General features: G+C 41.0%; 1 protein-coding gene and 1 long non-coding RNA gene across 35 annotated transcripts in view; one reads left to right on the top strand and one right to left on the bottom strand.

Moving 5' to 3' along the window:
- Positions 1–3,219, bottom strand: part of LOC144322592 (uncharacterized) — a 300,251-nt gene extending 297,032 nt beyond the window's left edge. For 6 of the 34 annotated variants that reach the window (XR_013388209.1, XR_013388223.1, XR_013388212.1 and 3 more), the window contains exons 1-2: positions 3,009–3,211; positions 1,798–1,876 (exon numbers count right to left, since the gene is read on the bottom strand). Coding sequence is in view for 2 of the 34 variants with exons in the window: in XM_077912800.1 (XP_077768926.1) it covers positions 3,009–3,016 (8 nt within the window). In the remaining 32 variants the exon portion in view is untranslated. Of the gene's footprint in view, positions 1–1,797; positions 1,987–3,008 lie in introns of all 34 variants that reach the window. The other 28 variants (XR_013388211.1, XR_013388210.1, XR_013388218.1 and 25 more) reach the window with 18 other exon arrangements.
- Positions 3,220–3,228: 9 nt separating this feature from the next.
- Positions 3,229–18,961, top strand: LOC144322593 (uncharacterized). Its single transcript, XR_013388242.1, has 5 exons — positions 3,229–3,844; positions 8,491–8,586; positions 10,085–10,282; positions 13,059–13,161; positions 14,173–18,961. It is a non-coding gene; the product is annotated as an uncharacterized LOC144322593 (long non-coding RNA).
- Positions 18,962–19,863: the final 902 nt, after the last annotated feature.

Raw genomic sequence — 19,863 nt, 5'->3', positions numbered from 1 at the left:
CAGGGCCAAGGAGGGACCTCTGAGCCCCTGCCAGCCCTGGAAGATGACAACTTTCAGACCCAGAAGAAATGTACCCACATTCCTAGAAAAATCTTTGCATAGACATGTCCTATTTTTAAGCAGAGTGTATCAAGTAGAGAAAAAGAAGAAAGCTGGGGAAAAGGAGACAAGGGGGAAGAGGAAAATGACATTAAAACCGAAAGAGGTGGACAAAGGAAGGAAAGGAAGAACAAGGGTTAGACCTGCGTGATGAGAAACGAGAACAGATAAATGAGAAACGACAGCACGGAAAGTCATGGAGAGCTCAATTAATTAGTTATTGTCCATTTCCTTGAGAGATCTCTAACAAATCTGTCCTTGTCAGCGACAGGAAATCTTTTTGAATTCGTTGTAAAAGGATATTAATGGCAATGGTAAGCTTCAGCACCCCTCCAGGGTGACGCAGAGAGGTGGCGGGGAGTCCTGTAGGTCACGCCAGGCGCTGGCCTTGGTGCACGAGCACCCCTCTCCACTGCACACAAAGAGCATTTCTCCAGCCCACGGACTGTCAACCCTCTATCCTTGACTGGTACATCAGGAGGCTGACATTTAATACCCTAAGGATATAGATGTTTGAAAGCTGGTTATTGTAACAAAGGAAGCCATCCAAACTCTGCAAGACCAAATGGATCAGATAAAGCTGACACAGAGATAAATCTGTTTTACATCCATTCTTACACAAGTTTTGCTAATCTATGTAGTTATAGCTTTCCCACTGAAGGGGAAAAAATAACCCACCACATGTCGGCAAGTCCACATCATGTTCCTATTTTTAATCTCCGAGGTATAACATTCTAGGCAAAGACCATTTTTATGCTGACTTTTGCATGAACTCCATTAACGTAGAATGACACAGGAAGAAAATGAGAAAGGAGGATGGGAGAGAGTAGGGAGGGGGGAGAGAGAGAAGGGGAGAGGGTTTCGTCTTGAATGGCGGTATAAACACAGATCTTTTTTTTTTTTTTTTTAAATGAATGAATTCTGCTCCATCATTGACACAGGATCGCTTCTCTCCCAGTCAGTCAGACACCTACTCTTCATTAGCCAGTATTTATGCTGCCAGATTGGACTTTCATATGGGAGCCTGAAGCACGGATGGTACAGATGGCAGGAAAGCTCTCATGAGATTGATAACGATGAAGAAAGATGCCACATTAAGTCAGAAGGTGCCACTGTTAACATCCCAGCTCAGAGGAGAATATTTCTAGCTAGCACTCCCCTCCGAGGGCTGTTTTTCTTCTGGCTTCAAATAAAATTCATTCCCCTCCCCAAAAGCTCTCAGCCCCACCCTCTTGCTGGCGAGTGAGTGATACATTTGCTTTCGTCTCTTTTGTGTGTCAACTGATTTTTGCCGCAAATACTTAACCTTTACTTTCCAAAGGTGGTTGGGATCCTAGCAGTGCTGGGGAGCTGGGGGGGAGAGGAGAAGGAGGGAGAAGGCATTTTTAGTCCACGTCTCCTTTAACAAAGGCACCACTATAAGAGGTTCTGTGCAGGAAACCTGAATGGTATTTATTGTTTCCATTCGGGCCTTCATTGCATCTGCTGCCTTTCAGAGACAGACGCTGCGTTCATAAAACCAGGGCCCTGTCTCAAAAGCCTTGGAGAAAAGGCAATCTCCAGGGTGTAGGATTGAGGGTTTAATGGGAAAGTCAACACCACTGGAAGATGTGCAGTGTGAGACGTTTGCTGCTGGGATAGAGGAGGAGAGCCTTCTAACTAAGCCTTCTCAAGGGAGGGACCGTGATTCATTTGTACCTTCAGTTGCTGGCCAGGCAAGGTGGTTCTTCGTTCAAGGAAAACACAGGTCCTCATCTAGGAGGTGTGAGCTTTTCCACTGTAAAGGTTAAAAAATCCACCCCACTTCAGCAAGAAAGGCCAACATGTTGTCCCGATCTTTAACCTCTGCGATCCTGGTGACTGATTTTTATCTCACCGGGAATATACCTTTGGCATCAAAGCAGGGAATGAGTTCTCTGGTTCCTCCTGACATCCCAGCCTCCCTGGATGGCAACCTAACACCAGGCCAGGAAATAAACTGGGGGGGAAAGTTCTCCAGCCAGCAGTGCAATCAGATAAGGAAGCGCATCTCCTGTTCCAAAGAGTTGCCCAAAAACCAAACCCACAGGCAAAACAGGACATAATGGGTCCTGCAAACTTAGCAAGTTTGGGAAAATCTGGCAGCTCTTTCCAACCAGAGTGATATATTATCAGAATCCATTCTAGAAAATGTAGGCTGGGAAACAAAGGGAGGCCCCTGTGCAGCAATCACAAATTCCTGTCGCTGTGTAAGCATTTAATTAGCTTCCCCGGTTTACAGAAACCCCAGTCAATTTAAGGCACTCTAGGCAGCTCCTCCCAGACCACGTCAACCCCCTTGTAAGCTTGGACCTAGAATGCCTACTGCCCAGGAAGGATATTTGGAGAGTCTTAATTGAAGGGAATTCCTATTTTTATGTCTATAGGATGTACCATCAGCATTTCCTCCCCTACGAAAATACACAGAGGGGCAACTAGTCCAAATAACTGGTTTAAATCTGTAAATTACAGCCCTCCTTCAAGGAACTTTTAAGGTCGTTTCGTGTCTATGGAAAAGTTAGATGGCATCATAAAATTTTTAGAGCTAATGTAATCTTTATACAGTGGCCTCATCTCAACTGATGAGATGTGTTTGAGGCCCTACCCTTCCCTCCCTTGCTTCTGACTGCCCTTGAGTCCCGGGAGGGAATTAACTGCCCCGGGAGCATCCATGCCATGACTACACAAAAATCTTCCTCCCTCCGGGGGAGTCCAGGTCTGGAAACTTAAGTCTTCATTTCACTCCCCTCCACCAAGAAAGAGAAGAAGGCATTGCTAAATATGGTTAATTTTCTGAGTTGGATGCGTTTCTGCTGTGGAGTCTAATCCTCTCTTACTTCTCCTGTGTGTTTTTCTTCTTGGAGCTTCGGTCTTTAGTGACCTTCTCTTACCGTTTCATTAAATGCCCTCCGCCTCGGTAAATTACAGTACTTTGAAGCCTTGGAGTTTAGCATATAAAAAAGCAAGAGCCTCTGTATACTGCCCTGGGATAAGGTGTGATGAAAATCCCATACAAGCTGAACTGTACTTCCTAATCAAATGGGTGTAACAGATGGCTGCTGGAGCAAACCATCACAATGGAAATATCTGCAGTTCTCATGGTAACGGAATCTGCCAGGTCTGAGGGATTTGCTGTTTTTCAGGACATCTGAGCTGCAATCTCTTTCGAGCTGTCTAGCAGTCTCCGTCTCGCTCTCTCTCACTCTCTCAGCATGATGGAGATAGAGTTGAAAGGTGGAGCCCGATTTTGCATTCCAGCTGTGATTAAAGACACAGGCACACATCCTGGGAGATAATGCGCTGCATATTCATTATGCTATCTAGAACCTCTTTAGCTACTGGGACACGACTGTCATACAATTACAATATGCCTTCTCCAGGAGTAAAGGGGGGGTTGGGATGGAGAAGATCAGAGAACAACAGAGACGGAGAATATGAAGAATTAAGATGCATGAGACGTATCTTGTAATAAAGATATGGAGCGATATTAAAACTAGCAGTTGTATCCATTTCATGGCAACATGTCAAGATGACTTAACAGAGAAGGATAAAACATCTGGCCTGGGGGGAAAAAATACATGATGTCGAATTTCCAAATCATAACGTGGACTCTGTGGAAGAAAAACAACAGATAAGCAACTGTGTACCTTCCCAATAAGTGAAAGCATGTGGAAATTTTCCTTATACTCTGCAATCAGAAAAAGCAGAGCCATCTCATCAGGTGGAGGTTAGTATATAGACACTGAGCTTTCATTATAAATTGAAGGTTTGGGTTTAAACCCACAGGACTACATTACCAAAGGGTTTTTTTTTATTATTTTTTTCCTCGTGCTATTCATAACCTTATTTTACAGCAGTGCTCAGAAAGGGGAAAAATAATCAGTCACAATTCTATTTTATTAAAGTCTTTTCCTCCAAATCCCTATCGATTTAAAGAAATAAGGAAAAGTATACTGTCTTCTTTGCTATAGTACCTGCTAGCAAACACACACACACACGCACACGCACACACGCGCACACAGGGTTGATTCACAGCTGCCTGGTCCCTTGGGTATTTGAGCTTGAAGATCAGACAACATATAAGAATTCAGCCATGACTCAAAATGGAAACAAAGAAGACCATTCTTAGCAAACCCGGCAATGTGAACTGAAAAAAAAAAAAAAATACAGGCTGTAGGCTGGAGCCCCCTAGCACGCTTACCCACCCCATTGTCCTTGAGGGCACTACTGTTAAATACATATGACAGCCAAAGAGAGGAGGAGAATAGTTTCCAGAAAGCAATGATTGGATCTCCCTTTTCATGAGGTAGAATGGGCAGGACTATGTAAGCCTCTAAGTAGCACTTGAGAGCAGGTCCTGTAAGGCAGCATTGTCTCCCTCTCGTATGGCGCCTGAAGAACATATTATATTATATAACCTTTCTCCAAGCTCGCCCTGCTCTGAACAGAGACCCTCTTCCCTTAGAACCCCGCTAATAACAACTTGTGGATGACAATCTCCGTCTTAACAAGCCGGATTAGTTAGTTTAAAGCAATGAACTGAGGCCATTTGTGCAGATGCTAATCAAAAAAAAGAAAAAGGGGAAAAAAAATCATAAAAGACCCATGCGCCTCCACCTCTTGTTAAGTACAATACAGATAAAGAGGAGGGTGTCCCAGGGCCACATCTGTGAACTGACCTCTAAGGCACACAAAGGTCTTCGGGCCTTGGGGGTTATTAAAGGAGGGAAGAGGGTTTGTATCAGGCCAGTAGCAGACAACAGTGGCTCTGGAAGGGCAGTTCTCAAGGAACTGTCTGAAGCCTTTTTTTTTTTTTCCTTAGAAATTGTCCTTTAGTTGTGTCCCATGAGGTTTTTGCTCTTTCACAGACACCTCCCGGCTCCTGGTACACGGCCTAGGACGTAGCAGAGAGGCACATTAAATTGTTGGATGGATGGAGGGACAAACGCATGGAGAAACAGATGTACAAGGAAAGATTCAAAAACGTCAAAATGCCAAAAACAAACAAATCCCACCAATGTGGAATCGTTCCCTCTTTGCTCTCCACACCAAGAACATAAAATTGTATTAAACATAATAGCACATTTGGAAAGATACCCCAGGTCTTCAGAGATCAATGAACTACATTGATTATTAACATTCAACCATGACTGGCACTTTAAAATACACACATACCAAGAAAAGCTACTCAGTTGATGATTCAGACTCAGAATATCACAGAAGATTCAAGCCCATTAAAAAAAAAAATAATCTGTCATTTCATCAGCTTCTCTGACAGATCGCTTTCTTCTATACCACAACTAGGAAACTGACTCATGAAGGAAGGAATGCTGAGTTTCCTTTAAAATAGTCAGAGAATAACCTAGTATGCACACTCTATTACATATTGGATCTGAGTGTGCAATCAGCCTGAGAGAGAAAAACAAATTGTGAGGGAGAACACTCTCTCCCACATTCCAGAGAGTCACACACACACACACACACACACACACACACACACTAAGCTTCTACTGGCTTCTTAAATTTTAACTGTCCTTCAGAGTACAAGTTGCTGTTTTAGGAATTCGGTAAGCCAAATGTTTGCTGGAATGCTAACCTCCTAAGCAGCTCAGGATGTCCTGTGGAGATCATTCAGTTAGAAGACATTCAACTGTCCTACAACTTAGGGAGAGTAAGTTTGAGATTCAAAATTAATGTTAAAGAGTAAAACATTAAAGTTGTCTCTCTGAGCAACACTCATCTCTAACATTCATCACAAAGAGTATTTTTATGCAAGAAGGTTGTGATCTATCTCAAAAAAGACACAGCTATAACTCCAAAATGTTTCGGATATAATTTAGAGATATTTCAAATAAAAAATAAGCCGTTTACATATATATATTCAGTCCATATTGCCTTTCAGACACGGATTTTTTTTTTTTTTTTTTTTTTTTGGTTTGCTGCCAATGATTGTCTCATTTTCTCATGTCCCTGTCACCTGGAGCTGAGGAATGGAATTTTCTGGTGTTGCTATTCCCAATAAGTTTGAGAATCAAGTTTGTTTCAGACCTTGCCCAGTTCCCTGATGTTTCAAAGCTCATGTAGAACAGTCTAACCTTTTCTTTCAAAGGAGCCAATTTTGTCCAGAATAGATCCTCACTAACTGAACTGTAATATGTAGTTGCAAATGAGCTTGAGGCTAGCTACAACACATTTTGCAAGCCCCTGGAGAACTACAAAAATGAGCCAGCAGCTTCTTGTCCTCAAGGAGTTTACTACTGGGCTGGGACAGTTAAGACAAGATTACCAATGGTTACCATATAAGGCAGTTCCACATACCGTCACAAAGGAAGCATAACCCAAGCACTCTACAAAGTTAAAGAAGGGTTTATAAAGGCTCTAAGAAAAATGGAAAATTTGATGAGCCTTAAAGGGTTATATTTAAGATTTCAACAGACAGGGGCATGGATAAGGATGTTCCAAATGCAGGAAATGACATGAACACTGGTGCAGAAAAGTGTGGGTACTAATTTGGTCACACTAGAGAGACTGGTTCAGCTGCAAAGAGGAAAGTAGAGGGAAATTTAGGATGGGGCCATATAAGAGGAGGTGGTATCTGATCCCAGGAGCACAGAGGAGCTGCTGACCTTTTTGAGCAAAGGAGCATCCTAACTGGAAACCCCAGCTTCACCAGCCTCTCAAAGCGCCTTGCTTTGTGAAAATTCCGAGGACACTCCAAGCAATTAAGGGTCCCCAGGGGCCTTTACCAACAGGAAATCCAGGGGGCACCCACTTTGCAGGAAGCATACTTTCTGAGAGTATGAACCTTTAAGAGTCAAAATAGAAAGTTGGAAAGCCTGTCCTCTTCCGTCTGTCTTTGGAAATAAATAAACCTTTCTATTTCAATGTTTGGCATCGTGACAAGACCTAAGAGGAACTAGAGAGATAATTAATAAGGGCATGAGGGGAAAGTGCAATTAAAAATGGCAAAGACTACTCCATAAATAAGTGCTTCATACTGAGAAAGATTATTACTGAGATCTCCAGCTTCAAACCTGAAATCAAATCACTCTGAATGGATAATTTGAGCATTATTGGAGGGGGGGTGGGAGCCATGTTGGTTCCTAGTCTCTAAATTACAGGAGAAACAAGATTTTATTCTGACCTCACCTTTCTGTCAGTTTAAATCAACAAAATAATCACAGTTTAGTCCCAGTTGGCATAACTCTCCATAACCTCAAGTTTTAATGTCATCCTTCAGTTTCTTAGCCAGGAGAGGAGGTTAGATTGAGAATGCCTCAAGAAGAGTCTTTTCCAAGGAAATTAAAAAAAAAAAAAAAAAGTTTCCTAGGAAACAAGCAAGGCAAACTCCCTTTATCTGAATAAGGCCCTTTGTCACAAATAAAAACTAGCTGGAGTAAATCTGAAAGCTCAAGCCCCATCAGGCCTGGAGATGTCTGAACCTCTGGCCCAGCTTACAGAGCTTAAAGATGTTTCCCATCTAAAAAGCAGTCCACATGTTTGTCGTTCATCGGAGAACTTTCGGCTTCTGCGTTTTTGAATGGAATGATTCAAAATTGAATCATTTCCTGCAATTTAATTTCATAGCTGAATGCAAAGTATAAGAAGATAAGGTCACAGGAACACGGATCTATCTCCAGAAAGCGATCACACTCCCGGGGCTGCTGTAAGTGGAGATTTAATTGGACACAGTAGGTTTTGCTATTGTTGCAACATGGAAATAAATTATTTTATTTAAACAGCCAATGGCCGCAGCCAGATCAGCAGCCACAATGGTCAGGAAAAAAAATTGACTTCCAATGATTGCTTGAGACGAGATGGAGACAAGTTGTGCTTGCACTGAATTCAGATGGTTGTGAATATTTCATATTCCTAATCGTCCTGCCTTAGACTTGTCTATTAATCTTAGGAAAGGACAATGACCAGAGAGGAAAACCACTGTCCATACTCTTCTTACCTCCAGTCAAGGAAGTCCACTGAGATAAAAATGGGATGAGCAGCTCCTGACTATCACTGCTGCTCAAAATACTTGGCTTACCTTCCTTTAAGTCAGGGGATGGCAAAGGACACCCATGGCCCAAATCTAGTTTACTGCCTATATTTGTTAATAAAGCTTTATTGGGAGACAGCCACACTCATTCACTTATGTACTGTCTGTGGCTGCTTTTGCACTATAATGACAGTTCAGTAGTTAATGATAGAGACCCATGTGGCCTGCAGAGTTTAAAATATTTGCTAGTTGACCCCTCACTTTACAAATCCCTGCTTTAAATCACCAACATTATTATCATCATGATCCCATCCATTTGCAGAGGTCATGGTGTCAGAGGGTTTTTAACACACTTTGCTTAATAACACCTTTCTGATACACAGATGGAGACAAATGCAGTGCCCAGAGATGCCTTAGACCAGTGTCACTTCTCCACGGGAGATTCAGACTTGGCACTGCCCTATCATGGGACACTTGGGGTAAGGATGTTGTTTTGTGTGTGGGGAGGGTCTTAGACCCCAGTGCTCCTGGTTTTCATCAAGATTAAGAGGCAATAGGCTTGACCCATAAATTGAGGTGATCCATCAGGAAACGGTGGTGAGGTTGTTAGACTTGGAAATTGCTTATTAAACCACCGTATGTTAATACATTTATATTACATATACATATGTAATGTAATATTCTCATCCATCTGGAGTGGAAATATGTAAATGAAGAAACATAAAAGTTGAGAACGTTAACCTGATTGGACTCTTTGAAACTGCAGTGGCAGAATAATATATTAAAAATAATTTAGAGCTCAAATTGAAACCTGAGTTCAAATTCCGACACCCATTAGCTATCTATTTCAGGGGAAATTTCTTACTCTCTCTAAGCTTCAATTTCTTCATCTACAAAATGGAAGTGCTAACAGATAACACTTTTCAGGAGTGCGGTAAGAACTGAATGAGATAATTCCTGAAACATGCCTGGCACAGTGCAGTAAATGCTCAAGAATGGCAAAGGTAATGATTATTACTGTGTTTGGCTTCAGCTAAGAAAGCAGAAGAGTTCCTTCTGAAGGCTGATTTAAATATCCTAAGCAAATAGAGCTAATACTCCCAAAATGATTTAATTCTGTATTTAATTCTGTATTCAACTTGCCTTTCACATTATGCTTTAAAATATTACACTTTGTATTTTCACATGGCTTCTGCTCCCCAAGCTTTTTCAAGTGAACTCAATATCTCTGTGTATGTATGGTATCAGGGTCAGGTATTCACCCATTTTACAGATGAAGAAAGCAGTTATACGTAAACTCCTATAGTTAATAAGTTGAGACCCTGTCCCTGCCTCATGGCCCAGAGCACTTAGTACTACCCTGGACTTTATCTAATGGTCTTTTAAAAGTCAAGCCTAACGTCCTAGTTAAAGGCTGGGACCCCAGTTAGAAAGGCACAGTTGAAGGGAGCAAGGGCAAAAGACACTGTGAAGAAAGCAAGACACTCAAGAAAGCAAGAATCTAACCAAAGGATGATTTTGCTTTAGAATTCAGGCAAACGCAGTGTGCCTTTAAAAAGGACCATGTCTCTACTTCTATATTGCTTACTATCTGAAGCTAAGCCAGAGGGATGTACATAGTGAGATCTTTGTCTCATTTCAGGAAGGATACAGGATAAAGATTCTGTGCCAGTAATCTTCCTTGGATTAATGGTTTCTCTTTTATCTTCTGTATTTCTGCTCAGATGTCTTTTCTCTGAATGAGTCAGAGGAATGCAAATGCTGGGCGCAGTCCGCCTGAAATATTTAAATCTAGTTTTGCAATGTTTTGCAGGTTTGGAGAGGAAAATTACACACACACACACACACACACACACACACGTACGATGAAGGAATGGCAGATGAGAATTACAGATATATCAGCCAGCAATACAAAAATGTGGTATTTCAATTTGACAACAAACTCATTTTTCTTTTTCCATTTCTTTGTTTCTCCAGATCAACATTTAGATGCTTGATATGAGTGGAAGGAATCTGCAACATTCTTTTGTGAGACTCGGAATCTCATCAAGAATGTATCTGACTACACGGAAAACTGATTTTCTTTTGGCTCCTAAATGACAAGCCTTCATTATGCAATGAGCACGTCCCTGGAGAAAGCATTCTCTACACACCGATAGAGAGAAGTTGGGGCAGGTTGGGTGGCTGGGCATGATTTGTGTGCATTTCCCTGATCCCTCTTTTTCTGATACACTCTGAACTCTTTATTTTCATGTTCAGTCATAGACTTGCAGGCAGTGTCTCACTATTGCTACTAAGAGAGCTTCCTCTGAAAGGAAACCTGAATGGCATTAATATTCAAATCCTCTGGCTTGGTCTGCAGTGGCCTGATGGAGCTTGCACAGAGCTCCTGTGCCGCAAGGGAACAAATCTTGGGAAATGCAGCTGAGTAAATTGGGATTTAGCTTCTGTCCCCATGTGCAGTACTTAACACGAAACCCTTATAATGAAAGGTCTCCTCCAAAGGCTTTTATTGCTGCAAGAAAGAGTTCCTACCCATGTGAACCCAAGGACAGAGGGAGGCTTTCTTATTTTCCTTTCCACCTCATGTGAAAGAATAATCTCATGCCTTCAGGACAAAGGCTTCTTTAAACAACAAAGTGAAATGCTTTCAACGTCCATGAACATCTCCCAACATCAATGAGATTGCTATTCACGAATGAAAAAGGCGGGGGAAATGTTGGGCATGAACAATTGGTCAATACGGCATTACCCTCAAAAACCAGAAAGCCAGAATTTGAAATGTGAAACATTTCCCACTCCTATTAAATTAGGATTGATGAGTTCCCAGGGATATTCAACTTCTTTTGACTTTACTTAAATGATTTATAACCCTTGTCTGTGTCATGGTTTCTAAAATTTCTCCAAGCATGCAACTGAACCAAGGTTAGAAAGGTTGGCGCAAGTGCACAAAATCATACTCTTTTTCTCAAAATGTCTCATAAATTGGTCTATGGAGTTCAGTTCGACGTTCACTGAGCATCTGTATCAGGTGCTATGCTAGGTACTTGGGCAGAGAGATGAGGAAGGCATGGCCCTTGCTCCAGAGAGCTCATGTCCAGTACAGAGACAGACGTCAGTACCTGGAATGCAATACAACAAGTGCTAGAGCAAAGATAAGTAAAGAGAAAGGACTATCCAGAAGGCAGGTATCAATATTTTTTTGAAGATTAAAAAAAAAAAAAAAAGGTACTTGAGTTAAGGCTTAAAGATATTGTTACCCATTGGAGAAGTGGACAAAAGAAAAAGAGGCCTAGGGTGAGGTCACAATCTCCAGACAAGCAAATAAATATAGCCTGAAATACAACTATGTCCAGGAACACAGAAGTATGTTGACTTTGCCAAGTCAGATTTGTTGGGTTTCTATTATCCATGCTTTCTATTGATCAAGAATTGATTTATGTCACCCAAGGGCCTACTTCAGAAGGTTACATGTTATGAGAAAGGTCAGACTTCAGTCTCTCCAAGTGAGATTTTAGTGGGCACAGCTCTTGCCCGGCAGTCAGCTCACCAATTCATTCCCTCTCCAGAAAACCACTCAAAGAATAAAATTCTCGGAGGTCTCTGGCAGCTGCAAACATGAATACAGGTCCTCCTTGGACCCCATTTAGTACCCATCAGTGAACTATGAATTTTAGGTGTCTAAGTGAGAAGTGGGAGGCAGGGCAGAGAACTCAGGCCACAAAAAAAGCCCTCTCTCCAAGAGGCTCAACCAGTCTCTGACTAGCGTGGGGATACATCCTGCCTGGTCCAAGCATGCAAACCATATGGTGAAACAAGTAGCCATTTATTTTCCCTTGGATGGACTTCAAGTGTTTCTATCATCCTATGTGTGTTCTCCATAACTGAAAAAGAAAATCAAAGTATCTATTAGACATCTCACTTATTTATTTCCTTACTATATATGTGTGTGTGTGTGTGTGTGTGTATCTCCCAGTTTTAGTGACTATAATGTACCCAATGAGTCCCCTCAGTGAATCAAAATGTGGTCCACCAAAATGCCTTTGCTCTCTTAACGCCAGAATTCAAACCATCATCTGTGTTACAAAGAGATTTTATATCTATAGACACATCCCAGCCCACCAAATTAACTATCTCTGGCTGGGGGAAGCATGTTGCTGAGAAGGGTTTTTTTTAATGCTCATTTAAATGAGATGCAAGCTAATTTACTCTCTTAAGTGATTTTGAGGTACTGAATGGCAAAATGTGAAAAATGACTAAGTCCACTCATGCATCAGACAGGATAATTCTGGCAAAGTTGGTGCTGACAGCATTAAGAAACAATGATGGAAGACTCTGGCCTTGTTGTTGTCATTTTAATTGTCACCGTGAGTGACGAAAAATGCATTTCCTTCTCCAACATACTTCTCTCTCAGCTTTGTAATACCTTAACTGGGCCCATGTCACTTGAGAGTGTGACTAAAAAAAAAAAAAAAAAATCAAAAGGAAAAGAAGTGTGTGTGTGACTGTGTGAAAGAAAGAGGGAGCAGGAGAGAGGAAGAGCAAAGGGGCGAGAAAGAGGCAGTGACAGAAAGAGAGGAGTGATGGAATCAGGAAAACAATGAGACAAAGACGGAGAGAGGAAAAAATGATAGACAAACAAGGATTATTTCAGATGGCTCTTCCTGAATATCAAACAAAGAGCACCATTAGTAATGTCATGGAAAAGGCTAGTTTTTGCAAATCAAGAAACCCACAATGTTTCCAAGATCCACTCTGAGTTTTCAGGCAAGATAGCCCAGAATTTCTTGTTAAAAGCTTAAGGGCTCAATTTATGCTAAGCATTCAAGGAAATGTCTCATCCAAACAGGATATCGTTTTTCATATTAAAGAAGCAAACCTATCTCAGAGCATAAATGTTATTATTCACAGTCGCAAAGGAAAATGGCATTTACTTTTTCTTTCTTCATAGAGATGGAAGGAGGAGGCTCTCCCTTCTTTGGGGCCAGAAGAGGGTTCAGAAATCCCGTTTCTACTCCTGAAAGAAACGCATTTATTTCTCTCAACCCCAATAGGTAAGTCCACAAGCCTCCTCCATGGCATCGATTGCTTTGATGGGCCAGTATACAGTATGTGCATGTTGCCTTTCAAAATATGTTTGGGAGAAAGAATCAAAGCTAATTTCAGGATGTGAAAAGCTAGCAGATTCCATTAGTGATTGTGACTTCACTTCAAAGTGATAAGGCTGCTGGATGCAGGTTCTCAGAACTGAATGTCCAAATGGGAATTTATGATGTAGAACTTCAGTTTTATCAACCATAGGCTTCAACACACATACAAAAGAATACATGGGTATTTTCCCCCCTAGCAGAAATTTCAAAGTTATCCCAGTGAACCAGTTGTGCATTCTTTTCTCATCTCCACCCCCATCATTTACTCTTCTTCAAAACATTTTAGAATGGGGGAGGGAATAATTGGGATCATTATTTCTGGTTTTCACATTGATGGATCTGAAAGAGTGCACTTTATGTGAACTCACATTGCCTCTTCTAGAGATGACCACAGCAAAATCCCAGAAGCAATTCAAATGGGAATAGACTATAAAGCCCACTTCTTTGAATTGCCTTTAAAACATCTATCTCTGGTAATATCTTAATTATTTTGGTCCCAAACCCCATGAGGTCATCTCATCTTTATGGAGAGCAACCCCAACTAAAGCTTTGGAAAGGATATGGTCAATGATATTTAATAGTTATCATTACATTCAAGATGTACCCAATCCATAAATGAACATAGACTGTTCTTATGTCCAAAGAAAAAAAATCGTATGCACTGCTATATTCTATCAAAATGGAAGCAAACTTTATTAGAGGTTTTGTTATGAAACATTTGGTGTTTCCACCCACAAAACTGGGTGGTCTCCACTTAATGATATGTAATTTTTGTTTTTTACAAGACAAGATTTACATTACTCAGAATGTGAAGAGTTAATAGCTGGTCCCACTGGTTTCATTAAAAAAAAAGGCATGTTCCATGCCAGTTAAACATGATCTCAGGCAGAGTAATAATACCTTTCCCTATTCCAGGTCCAGGAAAAGGAAAGCAGAGTCACTGACAGTGATACTGGAATCCCTCCTTGTTTGATTTGGCCACAAGTTCTTCTGTAGCTATTGTTTGCCGTGTGTTCAGGCACAAGTTGCCATGGTCAATGGAAGGAAATACAAAGATACAGAGTGAAGCAAAAGATAAAGTAATGTTCACTGAGCGCCTACTATCCAGGCCAGGTGCATCTGACGATCTCTTTTAATCCTCACAGATACCCTATGAGGTAGAGATTCTAATACCCATTTTACAGATGATGAAACTAAAGCTCTAAGATTTGCCCATGATCTGATAACTGACTGGTAGGTGGTAGGATGGAGAATAAACTCAGATCCATCTGTCTGACTCCAAAGCCCATATTCCAAAAGATTTTCTAGCAATGGTTTTCAAACTGTGTTTCGATGTTTTAAGTTCCTCAAATGTTTGATTTGAATTTTTACATATATTTTGAAATATTTTAAAACTAGGGGCACCTGAGTGGCTCAGTTGGTTAAACTTCTGACTTCAGCTTAGGTCATGATCTTCAGGTTCTGAGACTGAGCCCTAAGTCAGGCTTCCTGCTTGGCAGGGAGTCTGCTTTTTATTCTCTCTCTCTTTCTCTTTCTCTTTCTCTTTCTCTCTCTCGCCCCCCCCCCCCCGCCCCTCCCCACCACTCATTCTCTCCAAATTAATTAATTAATTCTTAAAAACAACAACAACAAGGGGCACCAGGGTGCATCAGCCAGTTAAGCATCTGACTTTGGCTTAGGTCATGATCTCAGTGTCCTGGGATCAAGCCCCAAGATTGCTCCACAAGGAGTCTGCTTAGTCCTCTTCCTATGCCTCTCTCTCTACTCATTCATTCTCTCTCTGAAATAAATAAATCCTTAAAGCAATTTTAAAACTATAATAAAAAACAAGAAGTATACTTAAGTGTTATATACTCAGCGATAACCCTTTGGAGACTACCAGGATATTAACTAGTTTTCTCATTGATTAACTTTAGGATAGAATGTGTTTATATAATATTTAAAATATATTCATACTAATAAAATACTGCTTTTATCAATTTCATATATTGAATATTGCACAGAATTTGCATAGGGTAAAAAAATAAGTTTGAAAATTACTGCTCTAGTTTATACATTCTCAAGAGGGGATGGCAATATAATTCCCAAGGAGTGAAATTTAGTTCTTGAGGGCCAAAAAATCTTATGTACTACAGTGGTTTTTCCATTGGATACATAAACAAGTATCTAGTATTTCTAGATTATCGCTATTGAAAATCTCATGGCAGCATGGGAATTAGGGGGGGGGGATGTCTCAAATGATTCTTTGTAGGACAGATAATTAAAAAAAAAAAAAGTTGAGAAACACTGCTCTAAGGTATTAAGAATTTCAGAGAATCTGAAACAGAGACGAAGGATAGCTTGGTCCTTCTTCAGCCTGAGCAGCTCATCGAGCTTGAATCGTAACTGTGAGGAGTTATCCTTGGAGGATAATCCTGGCTTGTTCACAACTTTAGGATTTTCTATCCATACAAGACTTTTAGGAGCTCCAATACCTTTGTTTCTGAGAGAAGACCTGGTAGCCTGAGCCAGCCCCCTCATTTCACAGAAGGTAAAACTGAGATCTGGAGAAACCCAGGGTTTTTCCAAGGACACAGAACTATTTGCAGCAATTGGAACTCAAACCTGGAATGGCACCTTGCACAGGGTAGGCACCCAAAGTGTTTGGGAATGAATGAAGGGATGGATGACTTTAATTTAACGGATTTCATAGGCAAGATCAGATATATGAATTTTTTTAAACCAACTATATGCAGACTGCTCATTCCAGGTTACCAATTGATAGAAAAAAAAAGTGAAGCCCATCACCTAAATATCACTGGGGACTGGATACCACTGGGAGCCACCTCCCACCTCACAGCCCCAGCTGAAAGCGGAACAGCATTGGCACACAATGCAAGTGAGTTCTTCCTCAAGCTGACCCAACCGCACATCTTTCCTTTGTTTGTTTGTTTTCTTTCTTTAAAGCTCTTACAATACTCCTAGCGTAGTACCATCTGCTGAAGCGGGATGAACAGGTAGCTTTAAAATGATGATAGCTCTGGGAAATGATAATCACTAGGTCATAGAAAGCTGCACTGCAGTGTATAAATAAGATAAGTAAAAGTGCTGAGGACTGCATGTTTGCTTTAATAAAATGTGTTTTCCCTTTTTGTGAAGAATGCCTTTCTCGAATGCCTGGGGAGAGAAGCTGAACTATAGACCAGAAACACACAGACGGTTCCAGAATCTGGCAATGAGGGTGGGATCAGAGGGGAGAGGGATGAAATATTACTTACTTACTGAGACACAAAAGGAAAAGAGTTGGACCAGAGCCTTTGTGTTGAATTGCTGAAGCAATGGAATGAGATCAGAACTTCCAGGTCTAATTCCAAAGCTCCCTTTGGTAAAGGCAATATGCTGCAGTGAAGAGTAGGGGCTTGGGTTACAGCACAGCTCTCCACTCACTGCGTGACCTTGGGAAACTCAATCTCTCTGAATCTTGATTTTCTCATATGTGAAAAGGGGATAATATCTCACAGGGATATCCTAAGTTTACATCAGAAGATGTACGTAAAGAACCAAACACAACATCTGATATACCTTTGGCACTGACTAAATGATAGTAGTGATAAGGATGCAGATGCTCAAGATGATGACAGTGGTGGATGATGACAACAGTGATGACGATGAGGATGAGCCACAGGCTTTTTCTAGAAAGTAGTAACATGTATACACTGAATCCTGAATATCACAAGTAGAAGTTACCATGCTCTGTGACATATGCCATTGGAAAGTATAACTCATAAAGCAAGAATTCTCTCTGCAAAGTATTTCAGTGAGCAAGAACTAAGTCTTAAAAACAAGAGCAGCTTCTGAATTTTGCAAATATGTTCTCTTACTTGGGCTTTCTGCAAATACAAAGCATTTTTTACCAACATTCTTTCATTTTATCCCCACACCAGCAATATGAAGTTGCCAGGGAAGGTACTAAATGTCCATTTAACAGATAAGAAAACTGGACGTTTCAGGAGGCTTTAGTCATTTGGTCACCAGCCCAATGTTGCACAGAGATCTGGTATCCAGACCAAAAAGCCTGGTTGTCTGCCTCCTATCCCAATGGTACGCTGAGCTGACTATTTAAAAATGTCCACCTGGAAACAAATGAGGAACTTATGCAAGTCAAGTGCATTTGTGCTTTCTCTGCATCCTAATGTGTAGTCACCTATCTGCCACCTGATTCCTTCCCTCTGAGTCAGCATGGCGTTCCCTTTAGTCATCTATTTACCTCTGTATCCTCCACTCCTGACTCAAAGTAGAAAATCCAGGAAAGACTTATGAAAAAAACCTTCCCCTTCAGAACAAATTCTGTGAGATGTCTATCAAACCAATACACAAATGGCATCATCTGACCATTATGTGACTGCCAGGGTAACAGGACTAAGAAAGCTCCAGAAAGTTTTGCTGTACCCCAGTGAACAAAAGACAGTTGACTCTCGTCCACAAGATGTCAACCCTGCTGGGGTACTCTCTTTCTCAACCTTCAAATATAACTCTGAGCATATACATGATGTATCCTCCTTCACACAGCTGTCCAATGAGGACCATGGGGCAGCATCCTTTCTTCAGTTGGGGAAATTGGAGAATTACAAATAAGGCCCCATATGCAGAAACACACAACTTGGTTGGAAATCTAGGTCTTAAACATAGATTTCTTTACTCCAGTTCCATCCTCTTTGAACTATTGGACTACCATCTATATCAATTAGAAATCTTTTGGTAACAAACAAAATCCAATTCAAATCTTTTTAAACAATAAAGTGACTTTTTTTCTCTTCTCTCTTTTTGACTTTGTCTGTTTACCTAAAAAAAATAGTTCAGAGAGAAGACTGGTTTCATATTCCAGGATAAAGCTAGAGTTAGGTCTCCCCACATGGCAGCCCTTTAGCAATATCAAGTTCTTCTCTTGTGGTAGAAGACTCATACCCTGACATTACCAGCTTGCATTGGAAGAGCCTCTGCAATTCCACTAAAGGTAATGTGCTTCACTATGATGGGACTAGCTTAAATCATGTGTCCATCCCCAAACCAATCATAACAAGCAGAAGGAAGGGGTACTTAGGTTAGTTTAGGCTACTCAAAGCCTGCCACTAGAGTCAGGGGTGAGGTCAATCCCACCCAGTTTACATAAAGGACTATGGCGGAGAGGTACTTTCTCAAAGAAAATTCAAGGTGCTCTTATCAGGAAGAGGAGTCATGGAAATTGAGCAGGAACCCCTTAATGACATCCAATCTTTTATCCTACAAGTATTCTTTGAATTCCTATCTTGTACAGGGGGTAAATTTTAACAAAGGAAAGGCCAGTGTTTGCCTAGGCAGAGCTCTGTCTAAGGTATCTGAGCCCAGTCAATGGTGGAGAGTAGGTGCCTTCGCTGCTGACAGTATCTTCAACCCCTTCCCACTCTTAGCCCCTAATACACTCAAACTGCTCTTTTTTCCAAGAGTCTAAAGTAGGCTGGTGAAAGACACAATACAGTGGCGAATTCAAATTGTTTTCCATTTACAACTAGAATCAGAATTGCGTCTTACACAAGAGAAAAGGCAGGGTCGTACAGCAATTAAAAGCAAGGCTCTGAGGAACTCCTGAGTGGCTCAGTGGTTGAGCATCTGCCTTCTACTCAGGGCATGATTCCAGGGTTCCAGGATCAAGTTCTGTATCACACTCCCCACAGGGAGTCTGCTTCTCCCTCTGCCTATGTCTCTGCCTCCGTGTCTCTCATGAATAAATAAATAAAATCATTAAAAAAAAACCCACAAGGCTCTGGAGTCATACTTCCTGAATCTGAATCTTGAGTCAACTACTTCCTAGGTGTGTGACCCTGGGCAAGTTATAGGACCTTTCTGTGCTTCAGGTTCTTTACCTACACAACAGTAATAGTCACCTAAGGGTATTTTGAGATCCAACTGAGTTAATACAGGAGTCAGTTAACTTTTTCTATGAAAAACCAAATCGTAAATATTTTAGGCATTGTGGCCATACAGTCCTGTGGCAACTCCTCTATTCTGCTGTGACCATGTGAAAGCAGCAATGTATGATACATGAACAAATGGGCACAACCATGTTCCAGTAAAGCTTTGTTTTAAAAAAAAAAAGACAGGTGGCACCTAGATTTGCCTGGCACTAACTAAGAGCCAATATGGTAGCTACTGTTATAAATTCATAGTGAATAGCTTTTAACTTTATTATTCTCTTTCACATACTGTCCCTCCCTCTCCATGGACTCTACCCACCTTTCCTTGACAATGCTTATTATAGATTTATAATTTCAAATATATAAACACTAGCTGTTTGTCTTTATTTATTGACTTAGTGACATAGAAGATCAAGAAAACTCTCCACTCCTTTAATTGGATTACCCTTCACATGTTTAAATTGTCTTGTCCATAGGACTTAAAGTAGAAACACTCAGCAAAAACCTTGGCATGTTGTACATGACCTAGTGCTGGGGTGATTCATAGCAAGTAAAGAATAATAACTGTTATTTGCTATAAATAAGCTCTCAGCCTCATTAGTGAATGTTCACTTACAGACACTTACTCCCATCAAAATGATTTCCTTATGTTACAAGCCACCCCTCAAGTTTTCTC

Source organism: Canis aureus, chromosome 10 (assembly GCF_053574225.1).
Source record: "Canis aureus isolate CA01 chromosome 10, VMU_Caureus_v.1.0, whole genome shotgun sequence".
Taxonomy (NCBI): domain Eukaryota; kingdom Metazoa; phylum Chordata; class Mammalia; order Carnivora; family Canidae; genus Canis; species Canis aureus.
The sequence above is the reverse complement of the archived record's forward strand: the minus strand, read 5'-3'. Positions and strand labels throughout refer to the sequence as shown.